The sequence below is a fragment of the Dipodomys merriami genome, unplaced genomic scaffold (assembly GCF_024711535.1).
Source record: "Dipodomys merriami isolate MVZ:Mamm:240054 unplaced genomic scaffold, mDipMer1.0.p SCAF_84, whole genome shotgun sequence".
Taxonomy (NCBI): domain Eukaryota; kingdom Metazoa; phylum Chordata; class Mammalia; order Rodentia; family Heteromyidae; genus Dipodomys; species Dipodomys merriami.
The window spans coordinates 4,152,047-4,172,994 of record NW_027206446.1 but is presented as its reverse complement, the minus strand read 5'-3'; the positions used below and the strand labels follow the sequence as shown (position 1 = coordinate 4,172,994).

The following is a 20,948-nucleotide window of genomic DNA, read 5'->3' as shown; positions in this document are numbered from 1 at the left end:
CAAGATGAGCCTGAAGGAATAAATGGAATTCGGCCAAGGGCTGGTGCTCACACCTGTCATCCCAGCTACTCAGGAGGCTGGTCTGAGGATCAGGGTTCAAAACCAGCCTGGGCAGAAAAGTGGAGGAGATCCTTATCTCTAATTAATCAGCAAAAAGCCAGAAGTAGAGCTGTGGCTCAAGGGGTAGAGTGAAGAGCCTTGTGAGAAAAAGCCAAAGGAGAACAGGAGGCCCTGAGTTCAAGCCCCAGCACAGGCACAAAAAAAGGGGGGATGATGGAAAAAGGGGTGACATTGTTCAAGATGTACTGTACCACAAACTGATGTGCGGAACGGAAACAATAACAATAACAATACTGCCATGAAATGGAATCAGAGACTCAAAAACAGAACTAACCTCTGGGCCTGTCTCCAGTTAGATTCAGTTCAAAGTCCTGCGTTTGCAGGACCGACCTTCAGCTTACTGAGCCTCAGGCAGGTTGAGACACGGAATCCCTGCGCCTGATCTACTCAGTAGCAAAATAAGAGCCATAGTGTCTACTTCTTACATCCCTGGGCCCGTGCTCTACCCCGCCCCCCCATGCAGCCAGCGGAGATTTCCAGAAGTCTTAGAGAGATTCAGTTACAGGTAAAAACTGAGCCTTGGCTAAGAAACATGTTTTACCCTTTCTAAAATTTAAAACAAAAAACCTTTCTCAGAAGCTGATTTTCATCTTGAACACTTTCCTTGGAATTTTCTTTTACAATGAAACTGGGGGTGGGGGGAGAATGTGGCAGGGTTTTCTGGCTTTGTTTCGATCTTGGTGCTGGTACTGGGACTTGAACTCAGGGCCTGGTTATCTTCTCTTAGCTTCTTCTCTCAAGGCTGGCGCTCTACCACGTGGAGCCACGCGGCTCCACTTCTGACTTTCTGGTGGTTCGTTGGAGATGGAGTCTCACAGACTTTCCTGTTGGGCCTGGCCTCCAACTTTGGTCCTCTGGTCTTAGCTTCCCGAGTAGCACAATTCAGTCTTTGCATGTTTAGGGGGAAGGGGGGCGCTAAGTCAAAAATGTCTGGCAAAGGAAGAAGAGCGTCCACACCGCCTGCAGCCTCCTCCCCCTCCCGCAAGCCCTCCACACTGCCGGGTCGGAGCCCGGGTCAGGCTGCGGGTACCTGGTTTTCGTGGCACGGGCCCTGGCAGTACTCCGTCAGGCTCTCCAGGGTCTGGTTGACCAGCGCCACGTTCTTCTCGTTGATGTAGAGCCCCAGAAGGCCCAGGCCCCCCGTGGTGCTCCCGCAAACACAGTCCAGAAACTGAAGCGTCTCACAGACAAGGTTATAATTTGTCTTGTTCTTCTGATTCCGCAAGAAGTTCTGAGGAGGGAAAAGAAAACACAAGGAGCTAAAATAAAACCAAGAAAATAAAGAAAACCCAGGGGGTTAACGCACACTGGGTAATCCCGTGGCATTCTCTAGGTGTGTTTTACAACTCAAAAAGGCTCCATACAGGGCCCCTGCGGTCACGCTTGTCACTTCAGTTACTCAGGAAACTTGGGAGAGGAGGATCATGGTTCAGAACCTGGGAGACTCTTGTCTCTGATTAACTAGCAAAAAGCCAGACATGAAGATATGGTCCAAATGGTACAGCACTAGCCTGGAGTTAAAAAAAAAAGAAAAAGCTAAGCGTGAGTGTGAGGCTCTGAGTTCAAAGCCCCCAAATCAGCAAACAGCAGGAGCCCCATCTGGAAAGTAAGCAGAGCAGGAGAGGAAGGGAGACACGGCTCACGGGTCCCAGCGCCTGGGTGTGTGCAAACAGGAGGATCACAGTCCAAACTGATGGGGGGGGGGGGGGCCCTATGTGGAAAAGGAACTGGGCCCCTTGGTGTATCACTCTATAATAACAAGCTCTAAAGCCAGATGAGGGACATTGATGAAAAAGGAAGCGAGGCAGCCAGGGCCCGGGGCTTGAGAACCACAGAAAAACAACCCTAAGACGTGAGCCGGGTTGTGACAGCAGGGAGAGCCTTTCTCCACCTCAGCAGAATAGGAATGCTTCCTTGCTCACGGGGGAGGCCCGGGGAGCCCGGCTCTCGCGTGCGCATGCGGGGCTGAGCGTGGGCTCTGGGCCGGCTCCCGGGCTGCCGCTGCCGCTGTGCTGCCCGGGCTGTGGCTGCAGGCCGCCCTGGGCGCCCCGGGCTGCCGCTGCTGCTGCGCTGCCCAGGCTGTGGCCACAGGCCGCCCTGGACGCCCGGGGCCCGCAGGGGCCGCGCCGCTGGCATACCTGCAGTTCCCGGTTGTGATTCTCGCACAGCAGTTGCAGGAACCTCAGGACGGGCTGCATGGTGGCCACCGTGGGGCTCATGGGCATCTCCTCCGTGGACTTGCCCTCCGCGTGGCCCGGCTCTGACCCAGCACACATGAGATCCGCGTCCGGGTCCATGTCTCTCCGGTACACGCAGTAGGCTTTGGAGGTGGCCGACGAAGCCTCGCTCAACTGCCCTCTCATCCCCTCTTTCAGATGGAGCCCCGGATCTCGCGCTGGAAATAAAGCCAGACATCACTTCATAGTCCTTTCTTTCTTGTTTGTGCCAGTCCTGGGGCTTGAACTCAGGGCCTGGGCGCTGTCCCAGAGCTTCTTTTGCTCAAGGCTGGCGCTCTACCACTTGAGCCACAGTACCATGTCCAGCTTTTTCTGTGCATGGGGTGCTGAGGCATTGAACCCAGGGCCTCACGCATGCGAGGCGAGCACTCTACCACTGAGCCACCTTCCCGGCCCCTCTCATATTCTGAGCTGATACCTTTTTGTGTGTGTGGCACTCCTGGGACTTGAACTCAGGGCCTGGACGCTGTCCCTGAGCTTTTTTTTTGTTTGTTTTTTGCTCAAGGCTTTTTGCTGGCTAATTGAAAAGCTGACTTCGAATTGCCATCCTCAGATCTCAGCCTCCTGAGTAGTAAGGATGGCAGGCGTGAGCCCCTGGCGCCATCTTAGGGACCTATACAGAACACAGCCAGGGACCGATACCTTCTAATAACTGAATTTAAAAAGAAATCACCTGACATGAGTTTCAACATGACAGCTGAGCGTTGGTGACTCAGGGCTGCAATTCTAGCTACTCTGGGGGCTCAGATATAAGGACCATGGTTCAAAGACAGCCCAGACAAATGCATGAGACTCTTATCTCCAACGAACCAGCAAAAAGCCAGAAGCAGAGCTGTGGTTCAAATGGTCAAGTGCCAGCCTTGAGCGAAAAAGCTACTCAAGAGCAACAGGCTCTGAGTTCAAACCCCAGTACTGGCACAAAAAAACGCAGACAGAAACCTGGTTTCCGGAGCTATTCCCACCCACACCACTGAAGAGTAAGGTTTCCTTATTTGCACTAAAGAAACCTCAGCACTACTTGGGGATCTAGCCAGTGATCAAAACTGTGTGTGTGTGTGTGTGTGTGTGTGTGTGTGTGTGTGTGTGTGTGTGTGTGTGTGTGTGTGTGTGTGTGAGAGTGTGTGTGAGTGTGTGTGAGTGTGTGTGAGTGTGTGTGTGCATGCACACGAGTGCACAGACGCACTAGTGCTGGGTCTTAAACTCAGGGTCTCTCTTCGCTTTTTTTGCTTAAAGCTGGTGCTTTCCCACTTGAGCCACAGCTCCATTTTTGGCTTTTTGGTGGTTCCTTGGAGATCAGCGTCTCACAGACTTTCCTGCGCAGGCTGGCTTTGAACCGTCACCTCAGGCTTCAGCCTCCTGGGTAGCTAGGATGACATCGGCACCTGGCTACTTTTTCTTTAATTTCTGCACATCTCCCAGACTTCATTCCTCAGCTGCATGTGGACTGCTTGCTCCCTGCCTTATCTCTGTCTTTCGAAGGTGACTTCTACCCGGCATACTTCCCAATAGATAATCTACGGTGCAGATGTCGGCTCTGATGTCAACCGCTAACTCTAGGAAGTCTGTTTTACGTGTGCTCGCCCTGCCCTGCCCCGCTTGCCCTTAACCCAGCCTCAGATCTGCCGGCTCATCTCTCCACGTCCAGCCTTGAGCTGTGAGGTCTAGACTGGGAGCCCTTCTGTTCCTTCCTTGTTCCAAATGCAGTTCCCTCACGCAACGAAACCTCCGGAAACATCTCACACACGCATCAGCCAGTGAACAATGCGTGGCTGCAGCTCCACGGAGACCTTGTGCGTGTGCCAGCTCCTGACGTGACCTGACGTGACCTTGTGCGTGTACCAGCTCCTGACGTGACCTTGTGTGTGTACCAGCTCCTGAAGTGACCTTGTGTGTGTACCAGCTCCTGACGTGACCTTGTGCGTGTGCCCAGCTCCCGACATGACCTTGTGCGTGTGCCAGCTCCTGACGTGCCCTTGTGTGTGTACCAGCTCCCGACGTGACCTGACGTGACCTGACGTGACCTTGTGTGTGTACCCAGCTCCTGACGTGACCTTGTGCATGTGCCAGCTCCTGACGTGACCTTGTGCGTGTACCCAGCTCCTGACGTGACCTGAGGTGACCTTGTGCGTGTATCCAGCTCCCGACGTAACCTGACATGACCTGACGTGACCTGACGTGACCTGATGTGACCTTGTGCGTGTACCCAGCTCCTGACGTGACCTTGTGCATGTATCCGGCTCCTGACGTGACCGTGTGCGTGTGCCAGCTCCTGGCGTGACCTTGTGTGTGTATCCAGCTCCTGACGTGACCGTGTGTGTGTGCCCAGCCCCTGGAGTGGAAGGGTCGCCCCGCAGTGGTGGGTCGCGCGGCCTTCTCCCCCCCCCACCCCTCCAATCCCTCCGCACCTCTCATCCGCGCCGCGGGCATCGCCAGCTCCTGGTCTCCCTCCCGCGTCCTGCTCCCCAGATCTACAGTATTCACGGTCACCGTTGATCGGATCTCTTTCTGGGCAGCCTTCATTCGATCGTAGAGAACTTTGAAGAACTTTTCTGACTTTTTCTGCTCATGCAACTGCTGATAGAAAGAATACTGCAAGAAAACGCATCAGAAGATATCAGGAGCTGGTGGGGAAGGGGGTGCTTTATGCTTAAAATGAACCCAAGGATTAGAGATAAAAGCTCGCATGAAAGATGTGACCGGTTACAACTCCATAATTTGGTGGTTGTTCTTGTACACTATCTATATAAATGAACCTGCTTGACACTGCTGATCACACCTGCAATCCCAGCTACTCAGGAGACAGATATGAGGATCATGGTTCAAAACCAGCCTGGTCAGGAAAGTCTGTGAGCCTCTTCTATCCCATGAACAAACACAAAGCTAGAAATGGAGCTGTGGTTCAAGTGGTAGAGCACCAGCCTTGAGCACAAAAGCTCAGGGACAGCAGCCAGGCCCTGAGTTCAAGCCTCAGGATCCGCAAACACACACACAAGAAATGTAAGCCAGGTGCTGGTGGTCAAACTTGTAATCATAGCTACTCAGGAGGTTAAGATCAAAGCCAGCCTGGGCAGAGAAGACTGTGAGACTCTTATCTCAACCCACAAAAAGTCAGGAGGAGAGGTGTGTTTCAAGTGGAAGAGCACCAGCCTTAAGTGACAAATCTAACAGCACCCAGGCCCTGAGTTCCAGCCCCAGTACTCGTGTGCATACACACACACACACGCACACACATGCATACACACACGCACACACACACACACACACACACACACACACACACACACACACACACACACACGGTACTTATTAGATACTATGTGGAAAATAAAGTCTACAACTTGTGGGTGGGGATGATGAGAGGGAAAAACTGGGAGAAAGCAAGGGAAGGGGGGACATGGTCCAAACATAAAGGTACTCATGACCTGACTTATGAAACGGTAACCCCTTTGGACTTCACACCTTCATAACAGCGACAAAAATGCTCAAAAAGTGAGAGCAGGGAAAGGAAGAAGGGAAGAAGGAAGGAAAAAGGAGGGAGGAGGGAGGGAGGGAGGGAGGGAGGGAGGGAGGCAGGGAGGCAGGGAGGGAGGGAGGGGGAGGGAGAAGGGAGGAAGGGAGGGAGGGAGGGAGGAGGGAGGAAGGACGGGAGGGAGGGAGGAGGGAGGAGGGAGGGGGAGGGGGGAGGAAGGGAGGGAGGAAACCAGCCGTGTACTGCCCTCAGGGACGGATGAGCACCTGTGTCTGCGTGTTCCCTCCTTCGAGCAGGGCGATGCCCAGCAGAATGCCCTCAGAGAAGATGCGGTCGTTTCTGGTGCTCACGATCACGTCGATGACCAGCTCCGAGGCGCCTTCTTTGTCCAGCAGACACTGAATGTCAGCCATCGCAATGCCCGTCTTCTCTGACTCTGGTCCAGAAAAGCTTCCTGTGGGAAAGAAAAAGCAAGCAATGGGCATCCGCCGGGTACAGTAGTTCACAGGTGTGATTCCTGCCACCGGGCTTGCGTTCAAGGCCGGCCCAATCAAGCACTTGTGAGGCGCTCAGCGCCACAGACAAGGGGAGGCACGTGGGCCAAACCGGCATCCAGCGTCCGAGGGGAGAGGAAGCAGGCTAAGTCAGGCCCAGACAGAAGGTCAGACGCCCCCTCAAAACCAGACAGAAGAAAACGAGCGGAGATGTGGCTCACGTGTGCGGTGGGGCCCCAGTTCAAAGCTCAGCACTGACAGAGACATAATAATAAATAAATAAACCTGAATCGCAGTCATTGTCATATATTCTCAAATTCTTAAAGCGCTAAGAGCATTGGGGGGGGGGGAGTAGCTGTGGATGGGAGGGAGGGAAGGAGGGAGGGGAAAAACAGAGGAGGAGGCGACGCTTGCTGAGAGGTGGACTCAGGACCTTGCTCATGCCACTGGCACCCTCTGTATGGTATTCTCACAATAAACACTCCTTTTCAGGGCTGGGCAGGGGGCTCAGCGGTAGAGCGCTTGCCTTGCATGCCTGGGGCCCTGGGTTCGATTCCTCAGCACCACATAAGCAAAAAGAAAAAAGCTGGAAGTGGCGCTGTGGCTCAAGTGGTAGAGCACTAGCCTTGAGCTGAAGAGCTGAGGGACAGCGCCCAGGCCCAGAGTTCAGGCCCCATGACCAGACCCAAAAAAAAAAAAACAAAAAAACTTCTTTTCAAAAAAAGATAAAAAGTATTTATTGTGCAGACTTTTCTCCTACAGTTAAATAGAACAGAAATGAGTTTAAAAAAACCAAAACCAAAAGACAAAATGATCAAAACGTGGTGAAAATGGGGCTTGTTGCTAAATGTCTGAAGCCTGTGATTAAATAGAATTACATCATTTTCTTTTTAAGAAGCTACTTTAAAAACAGAAGCTCGTTTTATTTTTGCCCGTTCTGTAGCTACTAAGGATCTCGTGAGTTAGCGCCACTTTAATATCAGACCATAATTTCATAGTTTTCCAAAGCCACAAAGCAAAATGAGTGAAAACTCTTAAGCTGTTACCTGATGAGACTACACAAATTGCCACTTGTGTGTGTGTGTGTGTGTGCGTGTGTGCGTGTCGCTGGCCCTGGGGCTTGAACGCAGGACCTGTCACTGAGCTTTTGTGCTCAAGGCTGGTGCTCTACCACTTGAGGCACAGCGCCACTTCTGGCTTTTTAGTGGTCAACTGGAGATAAGAGTCTCACAGACATTTCCTGGTAGGGCTGGCTTCAAACCCTGATCCTCCATCGCTCACCCTTCTGAGTAGCTGGGATTACAGGCATGAGCCATGGGCACCAGACAAAATCCTATGTTGTGGCTGTGGTGGGGCTTGAACTCTGGGCCCTGGCCGAGTTGGGTATTTGCGATGGTGGTTTTCAATAGACATGTTACATTTGTGCCAGGTCAATACAGCCCTGGAGTCACAGAGACCCAAGAAGACCTGGCGAGAGCTTGTGGTCAGCCTCACCTCCCGCTTGTGGGGGCTTCGGGAAGCCCCCCGAGAGGGGCCCATTCCCACCGGCTCCGGAGCCTCCTTTGAAGTACCGATCCAGGAGAACTTTCCTCAAGGTGCTGCCCTGAGGAAGAGAAGGAGGAGTTAGCGCCATCATTCCTTTGCAACGTCAAGTGAAATGCAAACGATGATCGCGGTGGCCCTCGTGGCGTACCTGTGATCACGGAATACCGAAAAGTCCACCGGGCACGACAAACAGCGCTCCAGACACCAGCGCTGGGAAGCAGTCTACACCCTGGGACGAGGCACCACTTTGGTCCGTAACCCAATGACTCAGGGTGCCCAGACAGGAGGCTCGTGGCTCAACTCCAGCCAGGTAAAAATGTGTGAGGGACTCTTCTCCCCAAAACCAGCAAGAAGCCAGAAGTGGGTGTGCGGTTCAAATGGTAGAGCGCCAGCTTTGAGCGGGGGAGAGAAAGCCAAGCAAACACACGAGACCCTGAGACCAGGCCCCAGTACCAGCAGGGGAAGAGAGTGAATACAACTTCGAATCCACTCAGAGAACAGCAAAAACATTCAAAGATGAGATGCGCCGGTCTGAAGTGGACCGTGACTGACCAGCCACCAGAAGGACACAACAGCGAGCCAGTCTGGTTAAACTACGCCTGAAATACACACCCGCTTCACTACATAAACCATGTCTTATAGGATTAACTGAAGGAGGGGGGCTGGAATCTAGCTTGGCTCCGACGCCATATTGTGAGGTGCTCAAAACGCAGACATTCTGTTCTTCCCCATGACCTTCCTGTGAGAACAGAAAAGTTCAACTCTGCCAGCTCGGAAGTTCAGAAAGACGACAGTGTCCCCAGATAGCAAACAAGTCCTGGCCACCATTCGGCCAATGTTTTAAAATTACTTTAAAAGTTTCAAAGAAGGTAATGATAGAATCCTTGTTAAAAATCCTGGTGTCAGAAGCTAAGATATGGAACCAACCCAGATGCCCCTCGGTAGAGGAATGGATGAAGAAAATGTGGTCTAATATACACAATGGAATTCTATGCCTCCATCAGCAAGAATGGCATTGCCCCATTTGTTAGGAAATGGAAAAACTTGGAAAAAATTATATTAAGTGAAGTAAGCCAGGCCCAAAGAAACACGGTGTGTAGTGAGTATACACAGACGTGAGCATGCTGTATATATGCATATATGTGTATATATATAGTTATTTAGTGTATGACGTGTATGTACGTGGACAATACTGTGTAGATATATACAGACACATGTATATAAACACAGAATCCCTTCAACAAAATGGCACTGAATTCGTAAAGCCTACACATCCTCTCCCATACAACTTCAGTATAGTCACTTATGATACCTCAGACCCCGTGAGTGTAAACAGCTGTTCTATTTTCTTGCTATGGACAAGAAAGTCCATGTAAGTTGAGTCCCGACGAATAAGGATGAGGAAGACTATACAGCTGAGCACAGATGAATGACAGGAAAGTCTACACTAGCTGAGCACAGATGAATGAGAACAGGAAAGTCTACACTAGCTGAGCACAGATGAAAACTTACTTTCACCCATGGTCAAAGTGGAGAGCCCACAGAGGCCGAGGGCTGATGTGTGCACACCTGCATCAGAAACGCAGGCTTCAGAACCTCACATTAGCTCAAAAGCTCAGAACTTTACTCACGAAGTCGCTCCCAGTCCTGGACTTGTGTCAGTTACCTGGGAAGCTCTGGAGAAACCTGACCCTCTCAGAGAGTCACCCTAGACGTGCAGGCCGGGCTAGCCCTTGTCTATGCAAATGCATTTGTAAACTGTTCGTGTACTGGAGTAGAACTATGCAGACTTGTTCTGGAACCTTCTACCAACTCATTCCTGGGTAATGTGACCCAACAGAACTCTATACACTCCAGGCATGAGTTCTCTGTGTGTGTATACATGGTGGGGGGGGGGGGTTGCTGGTGTGCGGCCAGTACTGGGGCTTGAACTCAGGGCCTTGCACGCTATTACGTTTTTACTTGAGGCTGTCACTTTACCACTTGAGCACAACTCTCCTGGAGATAAGAGTCCCGCTGTTTGTCTGCCCAGGATAGCTTTGAACTGTGATCCTCAGATCTTTTGCTGATTATGTTGGAGGTAAAAAGAAAAAAAATCTCTCAGACATATGCTCCCAACCTGACTGAACTGTGATCCTCTGGAGCTCAGCCTCCTGAGCACCTACCTAGCAAGGCCCTGTACTTTTTAAATTTTCTTTCATAGATCAAGACTTTGGACAGAATATATTGGCAGCAGCCAATAAGAAGATTCCCCAAAACAATAGAAAAATTTATTTTGTAAAAATAATAATAATAAGCAGCCGGGCACTGGTGGCTCACGCCTGTCATCCTAGCTACACAGGAGGCTGAGAGCTGAGGATCGAGGTTCGAAACTAGCCTGGGCAGGAAAGTCACCCTGAGACCCTTATCTCCAATGAAATACTCAAAACCCAGAAGTGGCGCTGTGGCTCATGTGGTAGAGCGCCAGCCTTGAGCACAAAGAGGCTCAGAGACAGCGCCCAGGCCCTGAGTTCAAGTCCCACAACTGGAAAAAAAAACAAACAAAAAAAGACAGTGCTAATCTACTACTAAATAGGTTTGTTTGTTGCTTTGTTGGTTTGTTTGTTGCTTTGTTGGTTTTAGGGGTCATGGCGCTTGAACTCAGAGCCTGGGCATTGTCCCTGAGCTTTTTCACTCAAGACAGGTGTTCTACCACTTTGAGACATAGCACCCTTCCGGTTTTCTGGTGGTTCAATGGAGAACAGAATCTCATGGGCTTTCCTGCCCAACCTGGTTCCAAACCATAATCCTCAGATCTCTGCCTCCTGAGTGGCTAAGATTACAGGCGTGAGCCACCGGCACCCGGCTTTGCTGAGTGTTTATATGTAGGAATATCTATGTGCATGTGTAGATGTATCTCTCATACAGCAGCCTAGCTAAAATCAGTGTCCATTTCTGTTTCTCTGCCTCTGGCCCACCTTGCTTGCTTTGAGAATGCAGCCAGGATGCTCATCTCGAGCAGATTCCCAGATCGCTGGAAGCCACCTGCCTGAACTGCAAGGTCCAGAGCGCATCAGGTCCCGTGCTGGGCGTCCGTGGGGTACTACGGAATCACAGGCTCTCCTGGGCAGCTGGGCCCTGCGGCCTGGCCGGCCGTGGCCTCTCCCCTTCCCTCCCGCCCCGCGGCTCAGATCCTCACGGGGTTCACGGCCCCACGTCAAAGTCTTGAGAGGCCCAAGCAGGAAATAAAACAAGGGGTCTTTTCTGACGGGTAGAAAGGAGGGATGACATCAGGAAGACAGCACAGGAGACTGTAGCAGGAGACAGAGATGTGCAAGCAAGCAGCAGCGAAAGCGAGCATCAGAGAGCAAATGCCCATTTAGGGATTGTTTCTGTTTTTCACGTAACTGAGGATCTACAATACCTTCTCTGCCACTCTCAAGGAGAGTTGGGGGCCCTGTCCTCAAACATGAACCGAATGGATGAACTTCAACAGAACGAGCAGCCTGAGTTCCGAGGATCCCTTAGAAAAGGCCTAATTAGGACAGGTTTCGCTTCGTCTTCAAGCTAAAGCCAGGAGGCTCGCAAAGGCACATCCACACGAGCATTTATGACCCTAACTGAGGTTAGGGTCTGATGGAGAGTGATCCCTTAAAACTGATCAGGAGCTGGGCGCCTGTCATGCTAGCCACGGAGAGGCTAAGATCTGAGGATCGCAGTTCAAAGTCAGCCCAGACAGGAAAGTCTGTGAGACTCTTATCTCCCATGAACCACCAAAAAGGCATTCGTGGAGCTGTGGCTCAAGTGGTGGAGCGCCATCCGTGAGCAGAAAAGCTATGGTACAACACCCAGGCCCTGAGTTCAAGCCCCAGTACCAATGAGAAACAAACAAACAAACAAACTGATCATGAGATGCAATGCATGCCAACAAATCCATTACCCAGCTCTTGTCTCTTAAAATCTAAAAAATAAAAATCTATCACGTACAGGGTCTCAAACTCAGGTGCGTGGCAGATCATTCAAAACCAAGAGAGATCCCTTTCATCTACACTAGGATGCTTTCTAGACGGTTCCATGATATAGAAGTGCTATGTAGAAAAAAAAAGAAAATAAAGGAAATGAAATAATGAAAATATGATGCAGATTCAGTATTACAGGAGCTGAAATTAAGTAGGTTATCCATTGTCACACTAAGAGGAATGAACACTCAACAAAACAACAAAATTGTGAACAAATTCACCATTCTGCTGCCTTCAGAGGTACGCCGTTGCGATGACAGATGCCCTGAAGTTGCGTAAGCAGAGGTGGGGGACAGCTTCTGCTTGCACACTTAGCGGTGAGCAGAGATTAAACAACACACTGCCCTTGCCTAATTTAAACATTAACACTCAAGAACTTCCAGAACATAAATTGTGAGTCACCGACACCTCCTGGTGATCTATGGTACTGCAGCCCGGTTACACAGGTCGGAAGGGGGAAGAAATAGCAACTTCAGAAGATTTCAAAGTAGGGGGCCTGGGAGGAAGGGAGGGAGAGGTGAATATGAATGCAGCAGGTTACAGGCAGATATGAAACTCATGATTCTACACAATTAATGGATACAAATAAGGAGATTGTAGTGAGCCAGCTACTCATTGGCTCACCAGCTACTCAGGAGGCTGAGAGCGGAGGATTGTGGCTGGAAGCCAGGCCAGGCAGGAAAGTCCGGAGACTCTTATCTCCCATGAACCACCAGAAAACCGAAGTGGTGTTGTGGCTCAAGGTGGAAGAGCACCAGCCTTGAGCGTAGAAAGCTCAGGAGCCTGCTGCACCCAGGCCCTGAGTTCAAGCCCTACAACAGACAAAAAAGTAAAACAGCTTTTTGGTGGCTGTGATCTGCGTGGGGCAGGGCTCTGCGGTGCGGCTGGTGGCTCTCCTCCCCAGCCCTGCCACCCGCCCGGGGTTCTACCCAGCCCAGCCACGTTTGTCTCCTCCTGTGTTTCTCAGCGGAAGACATGAAGTGCTGGCTTTCAAAGGAGCTATTTCCGTGAATGGGAATGGGGCGAGGGGACGGGGGGGGGGGGGGGGCATTCCCCAGGACTCAGTGACTCCTGATAATAAAAGGGAACAGAAAAACCAACACAGGGCCTAAGCACGTGGCAGGTGCTGCACAAATCCAATACAACTGAGTCACCACCATCCGAGCTGTTGGAGTGTCTTCTCAGGCTGAGGTATGAGTACGAATTCACAGGCACCCACACTATGGCAGAATTTTTATTTTTTGTCGGTCTTGAGGCTTGAACTCAAGGCCTGGGCGCTGTCCCTGAGTTCTCTCTGTTCAAGGCGAGCGCTCTACCACGTTGAGCCGCGGCTCCACTCCTCATTTTCTGATGGTTCATGGGAGATAAGAGCCTCAGGGACTTTCCTGCCTGGGCTGGTTTCAGACCGCGATCCTCGGATCTCAGCCTCCTGAGTAGCTGGGGGTACAGCGGGCAGCAATAGCTAGCAACATCATGATCCAATTTTAAGGTTCACCGTTTCAGATAAAAGACAGCGTCGTTATGCACCTGAGGCAGAACTCAATGACGTACCCGGGGAAGCTGCACTTACATGACATCACGGGTCGGGACGGTCAAGGGCGAAAGGGAACCAGACTTCCTTTGCCAAAATTAATACCAAAGCGTGTTTTCACGTGCAATGCATTCAGTCAAGTACAGGAAAAATTCCAGTAGAAACAACAACAACAACAACAAAAATGCTGGGCACGGTGGCTCACGCCTGTAACCTCAGCTCCTAGGGAGGCTAAGACCTGCAGATCCTGGTTCAAATCCAGCCCAAGTAGGAAAGTCCATGAGATGGCTTATGCCCAACTAAGAAAAAGTCGTAACTGGAGATGTGGCTCAAGAGGTGGAGCATACACGGAAATAGCCAGAAGTGGCACTGTGGCTCAAGTGGTAGAGCGCTAGCTTTGAGCAAAAGAAGCCCAGGGACAGTGCCTGGGCCCTGAGTTCAAGCTCCAGGACCTGCCAAAAAGAAAAGAGAAGAAGGAGACCTCCAGCCTTGAGCACAAAAGCAAAGTAAGAGTACAGGCCTGGAGTTCAAGCCCTCGTACAATATCTACACAAAGTTAAAAAAAAAAAAAAAAAAGAAGGTAAGAAAGAGAGAAACAGAGAGAGAATGAGAGAGAAAGAGGAAGGATGGAGAGAGGGAGAGAGGGAGAGACAGAAAAGCCCCAAGTGTTCTAAGCTAGCCACTGTAGAGCCCAGATTTTTAATCTATATTTTTATTGTAAGACACTGTGCAGAGGGGTTGCAGTTACACGAGGAAAGAATGAGCCATTTCCTACGGAGCACTGTGACCCCTCCTTTGTTTTTCCCCCACCACCCCTTCCCTCCCCACCTCTACAACCCCTCCACCCCCCCCCAAGTTGTGAAGTTCGTTTTCAACACAGTGTCTTGTACATCTCATTGTTACGAGGGGTCAACCTGCATCCTTAAAGCATGCGGTGATTTCTCTTCCCCTCCCCAAATTATAAAAATGTATATACAAGATGCAGAGCACCAGAATCACACACAGTGAAAACGGGTTCTACCATGGGGGAGAACATACGAAAGAAACAAAAAAAATCACATAATATGTTAAAAACAATAGCCAGGAAGAAAAAACCACTTGTGTCCCTGTCTAAGCGTTTATTTTGCTTAATATCATCTTATCTGGTCATACGTACATAGCTTTTGACCTTTTCTGCTTGTCCTAGACATATGCTAGTTCTTGCAAATAAGGGAAACCATGGGACCTATGTTTCTTTGGGCCTGGCTTACTTCACTTAATATAATTTTTTCCAAGTCTTTCCATTTCCTAACAAATGAGGCAATGTCATTCTTTCTGATGGAGGCATAGAATTCCATTGTGTATATAGACCACATTTTCTTGATCCATTCCTCTACTGAGGGGCATCTGGGTTGGTTCCATATCATAGCTATGGTAAATAATGCTGCAATAAACATAGTCGTGCTGGTAGCTTTAGTATGGTCTTGTTTGTGATCATTCACTTAAATGCCCAAAAGTGGGATTGCTGGGTCATAGGGGAGCTCTATGTGGAGTCTTTTGAGGAACCTCTATACTGCTTTCCAAAGTGGTTGAACATGTTTAAACTCCCACCAACAATGAAGTAAGGTTCCCTTCTGTCCATATCCCCTCCAGCATATTGTTATTAGAGTTCTTGATTTTTGCCATTCTAACTGGGGTGAGGTGGTATCTCAATGTTGTTTTGATTTGTATTTCTTTTATGGCTAGGGAGGTTGAGCATTTCTTCATGTGTCTATTGGCCATCCTTCTTTCCTCTACAGAGAAGTTTTTCTTTAAATCTTTAGCCCACTTCTTTATTGGGCAGTTGTTTCTTTGGGGATTTGTTGTTGGTGGATTTAATTTTTTTAGTTCCAGGTATATTTTAGATATGAGACCCTTGTCTGTTGTATGGCTAGTGAAGATCTTCTCCCAATCCATGGGCTTTCTATCGATCTTGCTAGCTATGTTCTTTGTCATGCAGAAGCTCTGCTGCTTCATGCAATCCCATTTGTCCAACCTTTCTTTCATTTGCTGTGTCTCTATTAAGAAAATTTCTGCCTGTGCCAAAGAGACCTAGGGTTTCTCCTATTCCATCCTGTAATGTTTTCAGAGTGTCTGCTTTGACTCCGAGGTCTTTGATCCATTTGGAGTTGTTTCTGGTGCACGGTGATATATAAGGACCTAGCTTTAGTTTTCTATAGGTGATTAACCTGTTTTTCCAGCACCGTTTACTGAAGAAAGCTGTCTTTCTCCCATTCTATTTTTTAGCTCCCTTACGGAAGGTTAGATGGCTTTAGATCTATGGGTTCATTTCTGAGGTAGAGCCCAGATTTTAAAAAAGAGATTTTCATTTAAAAATCCTTTTGAGCTATACTGTGGTACAAATATTTAACGACAGTGCATATGAATCAGAAAGGAAGAGTCCAAAAAGAACAACTTGTTTGCCAGTCATGATTTGAGATGAATATTTATGAAAACAATTGGCAAACAATCTGGGAAGCAAAGCCTGCTGGAAGATGCCTCCCCCCGAGGCCAGGAGAAAGGAACATACTTCCTCCATATGCTTTGCGCAGCTCTTACAGACAAAAATCTGTCGTTTTAATTTTGGAGAACACAGAGCCCTGTGCACACACTGAAGCACAAGGGTGTTGTTTTGTGAGGCAATGCTGAGCCAAGATGTCTGCCTTCGTTTGCAAAGAGGAGCTGTAGACATTTTAGATGAGACACAAATGAAAGAACAAAAAGCCAAGCAACTTAAGCTAAAAAGACGAATCTGAGCTGGGCGCTGGTGGCTCACTCCTGTAATCCTAACTACTCAGGAGGCTGAGATCTGAGGACTGAAGTTTGAAGCCAGCCGGGCAGGAAAGTCTGTGAGACTCTTATCTCCAACTAAAAGCTGGAAGCTGGCTCAAGTGGTGTATATATATTACACACATATATATTACAACATATTAAATATTATCTAGTTTATAGTTATATATATATAATATAGTAGGTGTATTAGATAACATGCAGATGCTACCTACTTTCTCCAGACAATAAAATATATTTTTATCACATATTTTATTGGAGGTAAGAGTCTCACAGACTTTCCCGCCTGGACGGGTTTGAAATCCCAATTCTCAGACCTCAGCCTCCTGAGTGGCCAGGATGACAGGCGTGAGCCGCCGGCGCCTGGCAGACCTTTACAAGTTTTAAAATATCAGCTGATTAGTATTTCAAGAGAGAGAGAGCGAAAGTTACTAAGGAGCAGCATACAAATTGTGTTTGGCACTTAGAAATAGCTAGCTAGAAAAAGAAAGAGAGCAAAAAGAATGAAAGAAGAACACCTCTCTGGGTTTATCTGTTAAATTTCAGCAAAGTACTTAATACTCCAAAGTATTAAGCACGCTGCTACCTATAATATAATGAGCACCAAGCTGTCATTTTTAATAACAGACTGACGTTGGTTATCTACAAGTTGATTCCCTGAAAATCAGCAGCACCATCATTCACATGGTGAAGAACAGAATTTGAGCTGGGCGCTGGTAGCTCACGCCTGTCATCCCAGCTACTCGGGATGCTGAGGTCTGAGGATCATGGTTCAAAGCCAGACAGGGCAGGAGAGTTCATGAGACTTACCTCTAGTAAACTACTAAAAACAGTGAAAGTGGGAGGTGGGCAGGGAGGGGAAGGGGAAACAAAGGAGGAGGCAACAATGCTTGGTAAGAAGTGGACTCATTACCTTGCTCATGTAATTGTAACCCCTCTGTACGGGATTTTCACAATAAAAATAAAAGAAGCTCACATTTACAATAAAAATAAATAAAATAAAAAAGAGTGAAAGTGGGCTGTGGCTCAAGCGGTAGAGCACCAGCCGAGAGCAAACAGGTTCCAGAGCAGTGCCCGAGCCCAGAGTTCAAGCCCCAAGACTGGCACAGCACAAAACAAAGGAAGATTACAATCGGACTCTCCTAGCAATGAGAAAGTATGATTTTGTAATATTTTGGCATCATACTATCAAAACTAATGTAAATATATAATTATCCATGTATTAAGTCAGGAACTGGAGGTATGGTCATGGGCAAAAAGCCAAATGAGAACTAGAGGCCCTGAATTCAAAGCCCCCGTACTGACACAAAAGTACAAAATAAAATAATGTTTGGAATCAACGGATGCCAGTGGGCATGGCGGCTCACGCCTGCAATCCCAGCTACTCAGGAGGCTGAGATCTGAGGATCACAGCTTGAAGCCAGCCAGGCAGGAAAGTCTGTGAGACTCCAACGAACCACCAAAATGTCAAAAGTGGAGCAAGTGGTCGATCACTAGCCTTGAACACCAAAGCACAGGGGCAGTGGCCAGGCCCTGCATTCAAGCCCAGGACTGGCACAAAGAAAGCGGACTAACAAAAACTCAGCAGATGCCGACAGTGATCCTTAATAAGCAGCCACATATTATATAAAATGGAGCTACTGCGTCTCAGGTGCTGTTGGTGTGGATAGTCTCACAGCTCTTGCCTAGCATGAATGGGGTCCTGGGTTCAATCCCAAAAGAAGAAAACATACATATCCCAGACAAATATAATAATAAAAGAATTGAACCAACTACTCAATCATTTCTTAGTTATTTCTGTTCAAAGCCAGACAGGAGAGGCCAATACCATAAAAACTAACCATAGCCAGGTGCCATGGCTGACACCTATAATCCTAGCTATGCAGGAGACTGAGATCTGAGGATCAAAGTTCAAAGCCAGCCGGGGCAGACAAATCAGAAAGACTGTTAATCCCAATTAACCATCAAAAGGACAGAAGTGGAACTGTAGTTCAAATGGTAAAGCACAAGACTTCAATGAAAAACCTAAGGGGTCTAGGTCCTGAATTCAAACCCAGTACACACACACACACACACACACACACACACACACACACACACACACACACACACACACATACACACATCATCATCATCATCATCTAATTCATCTAATAGTATTCTAACAGTACACACCATTAGTATACATGTAAGCAAGCAATGAGTAGCCTTCGGTAGTGTCTACTTACAGCAATCTGAAATCTGATTCCATTTTCAAATAACTGTTGTTGTTTTCAAATACTAAAAACATTAAAATAACCAGATACCTCTTCCACGAAGCTGTCTTTCTTCTCGAGCATTTCTCGTAAAGTCTGGAGAATCTTAATGCACAGTTTCTCTTCTTTCTCCATCAGTTTCTTTGTATGATTGATCAACCTTCAGAAGGCAAAACATTCAACTTTAAAAAGGACTCTGATTTCTCTTCAAGCTACATATAAATATATACTATAGAAAAATATGAGACAATATTGAAGAAGAAATACACACAATAACGTGTTTCCAAAAGTTTCCTTTGTATTTTAAAGGGAATATATCTCAGCGTTTCTTAAAATAGTCAACTCATTATTTTGGAGGGTGTGTGTGTGTGTGTGTGTGTGTGTGTGTGTGTGTGTGTGTGTGTGTGTGTGTGTGTGTGTGTGTGTGTGTGTGTGTGTGTGTGTGTGTGTGTGTGTGTGTGTGTGTGTGTGTGTGTGTGTGTGTGTTGCCTGGGCACTGTACCTGAGCTTGTTTTTCTCAAGGCTAGCGCTCTACCACTTGAGCCACAGTGTCATTTCCAGCCTTTTTCTGTGTATGTGGTCCTGAGGAATCGAACCCAGGGCTTCATGCATGCTAGGCAAGCACTGTACCACTGAGCCACCTGCCCAGCCCCAGATTAATCTTTTCAACTAACAAAGTGAGTGAGATTGAGAATGTTAGTTTCTTTGTTTCTTAAAGAATATATCCTCATGCTGGTAACGTGACTCAGTGGTAGAGTGCCTGCCAGCTGGCATGCAGCCCTAGGTTCAATTCTCCACATCAAATAAACAAAAAACAAAAACCTGCTTTAAAAAAGAAACAAAGATTCATCTACCCAGGCCCTGGTGGCTCACGCCTGTAATCCAGGCCACTAAGGAAATTGAGACCTGAAGATCACAGTTCAGAGCCAGCCCAGGCAGAAAAATCCATGAGACTCCAGTGAGCCGGCAAAAAGCAGGAAATGGAACTGTGACTCAACTGGCAGTGTGCCAGCCTTGAGTGAAGAAGACGGCACCCAGGGCTGTGGGTTCAAGGCTGAGGACTGGAAAAACAAATGAACAATAAATAGAAAGAGGCGCTCCAACCACCTGTGCATATGATAAGCCTGGAGAAGGAAACAAAATGGCATCCAACCGTGTGTGTGTGTGTGTGTGTGTGTGTGTGTGTGTGTGTGTGTGTGTGTGTGTGTGTGTGTGTGTGTGTGTGTGTGTGTGTGTGTGTGTGTGTATGTGTGTACTGGTCCTGAGGCTTGAACTCTGGGCCTCAGGACTGTTCCTGAGCTTTTGTGCTCAAGCTAGTGCTCTACTACGTGAGCCACAGCTCCACTTCTGGCTTTTGTGATAGTTAACTGGAGATAAGAGTCTCACAGGCTTTACTACCTAGGATGGCTTCGAACCATGATCCTCAGATCTCAGCCTCCTGAGTAGCTAGAAGTACTGGGACTTGAACTCAGGACCTCACGTTGTAGCATGGCTATTTCACTCGAGGCTGGTGCTCTACCACTTGAACCACACCCCTCGCTTCCAGCTTTTTGCTGGTTCATTGGAGGTAAGATAGAGACTTTTCTGCCCAGGATGGCTTCCAAATGAGATCCTTGTATCTCAGCCTCTTGAATAGCTGGGATTACAGGCATCAGCCAGCAGAGCCTGGGCGGAACCATCTCTTCCTTGTGTCTAGAAAGGAATCACGACCCAGCAGCCAGCACACTGCATTTCAGTGAACCAAGATCCGTGCACCCGCAGTGAGTCTCAAACCACCGCCTTGTTCAGGAGGCGCATCTGCGCAAGACTCCAGGCGGCCCTGCCGCAGCGCCCCAGCCAGCTTACTTGGACATGAAGGCCCCGCAGCGGATCCGGGCATCGCTCCCCTCAGGAAAGAGCAACTCGGGACTGTACAGCACGTCTACCAGCACAGAGAACTCGGCCTGCATCATGGGGCTGAGCTGCTGCTCCAGGGAGGCCACCACATCCTGCAACAAACAAATCACACCTGAGCACGGGAAAGGTCCGGAGCCTCCGGCCCAACAGCGCACTGACTGACCAGAGACCGGGGCTTTATCTTTATCTTCCCCAGCATCCTGAATCAACGGGCCCTACCATGGCCTGATTTCATGCATGGCACTGTTGAACAGGCCTAATTTCATGTATAATTCTGTTTATCACAGCCTGATTTCGTATATGGTACTGCGTTCTGTTTGTTTTGTCAGCCGTGGGGCTTGCATGCAGGGCCTGGGCGCTGCCCCTGAGCTCTTTTGCTCAAGGCTGGTGCTCTACCACTTGAGCCGCAGCGTCACTTCCGTTTCCTGGTAGGTCACTGGAGATCAGTCTCAGAGGTTTTCCTGCCCACAAAGGCCGTGGACCAGGATCCTCAGACCCCAGCCTCCTGAGTAGCTAGGATGACAGGCCTGAGTCACAGGCACCTGGCTGTAATGCTATTTAACATAGCCTGATTTCATGAGTACACGCTTTAAGT

The 20,948-nt window shown here is 48.8% G+C and overlaps 1 protein-coding gene across 2 annotated transcripts in view; it reads right to left on the bottom strand.

Moving 5' to 3' along the window:
• Itpr2 (inositol 1,4,5-trisphosphate receptor type 2) overlaps positions 1-20,948 on the bottom strand; it is a 171,018-nt gene that overhangs the window by 40,732 nt on the left and 109,338 nt on the right. For both annotated transcript variants that reach the window (XM_070011588.1, XM_070011589.1), the window contains 7 exons: positions 20,303-20,445; positions 18,509-18,617; positions 7,815-7,923; positions 6,093-6,280; positions 4,763-4,946; positions 2,259-2,515; positions 1,151-1,351 (listed from right to left, as the gene is read on the bottom strand). In XM_070011588.1, the coding sequence (XP_069867689.1) occupies positions 1,151-1,351; positions 2,259-2,515; positions 4,763-4,946; positions 6,093-6,280; positions 7,815-7,923; positions 18,509-18,617; positions 20,303-20,445 (1,191 nt within the window). The remainder of the gene's footprint in view (positions 1-1,150; positions 1,352-2,258; positions 2,516-4,762; positions 4,947-6,092; positions 6,281-7,814; positions 7,924-18,508; positions 18,618-20,302; positions 20,446-20,948) is intronic.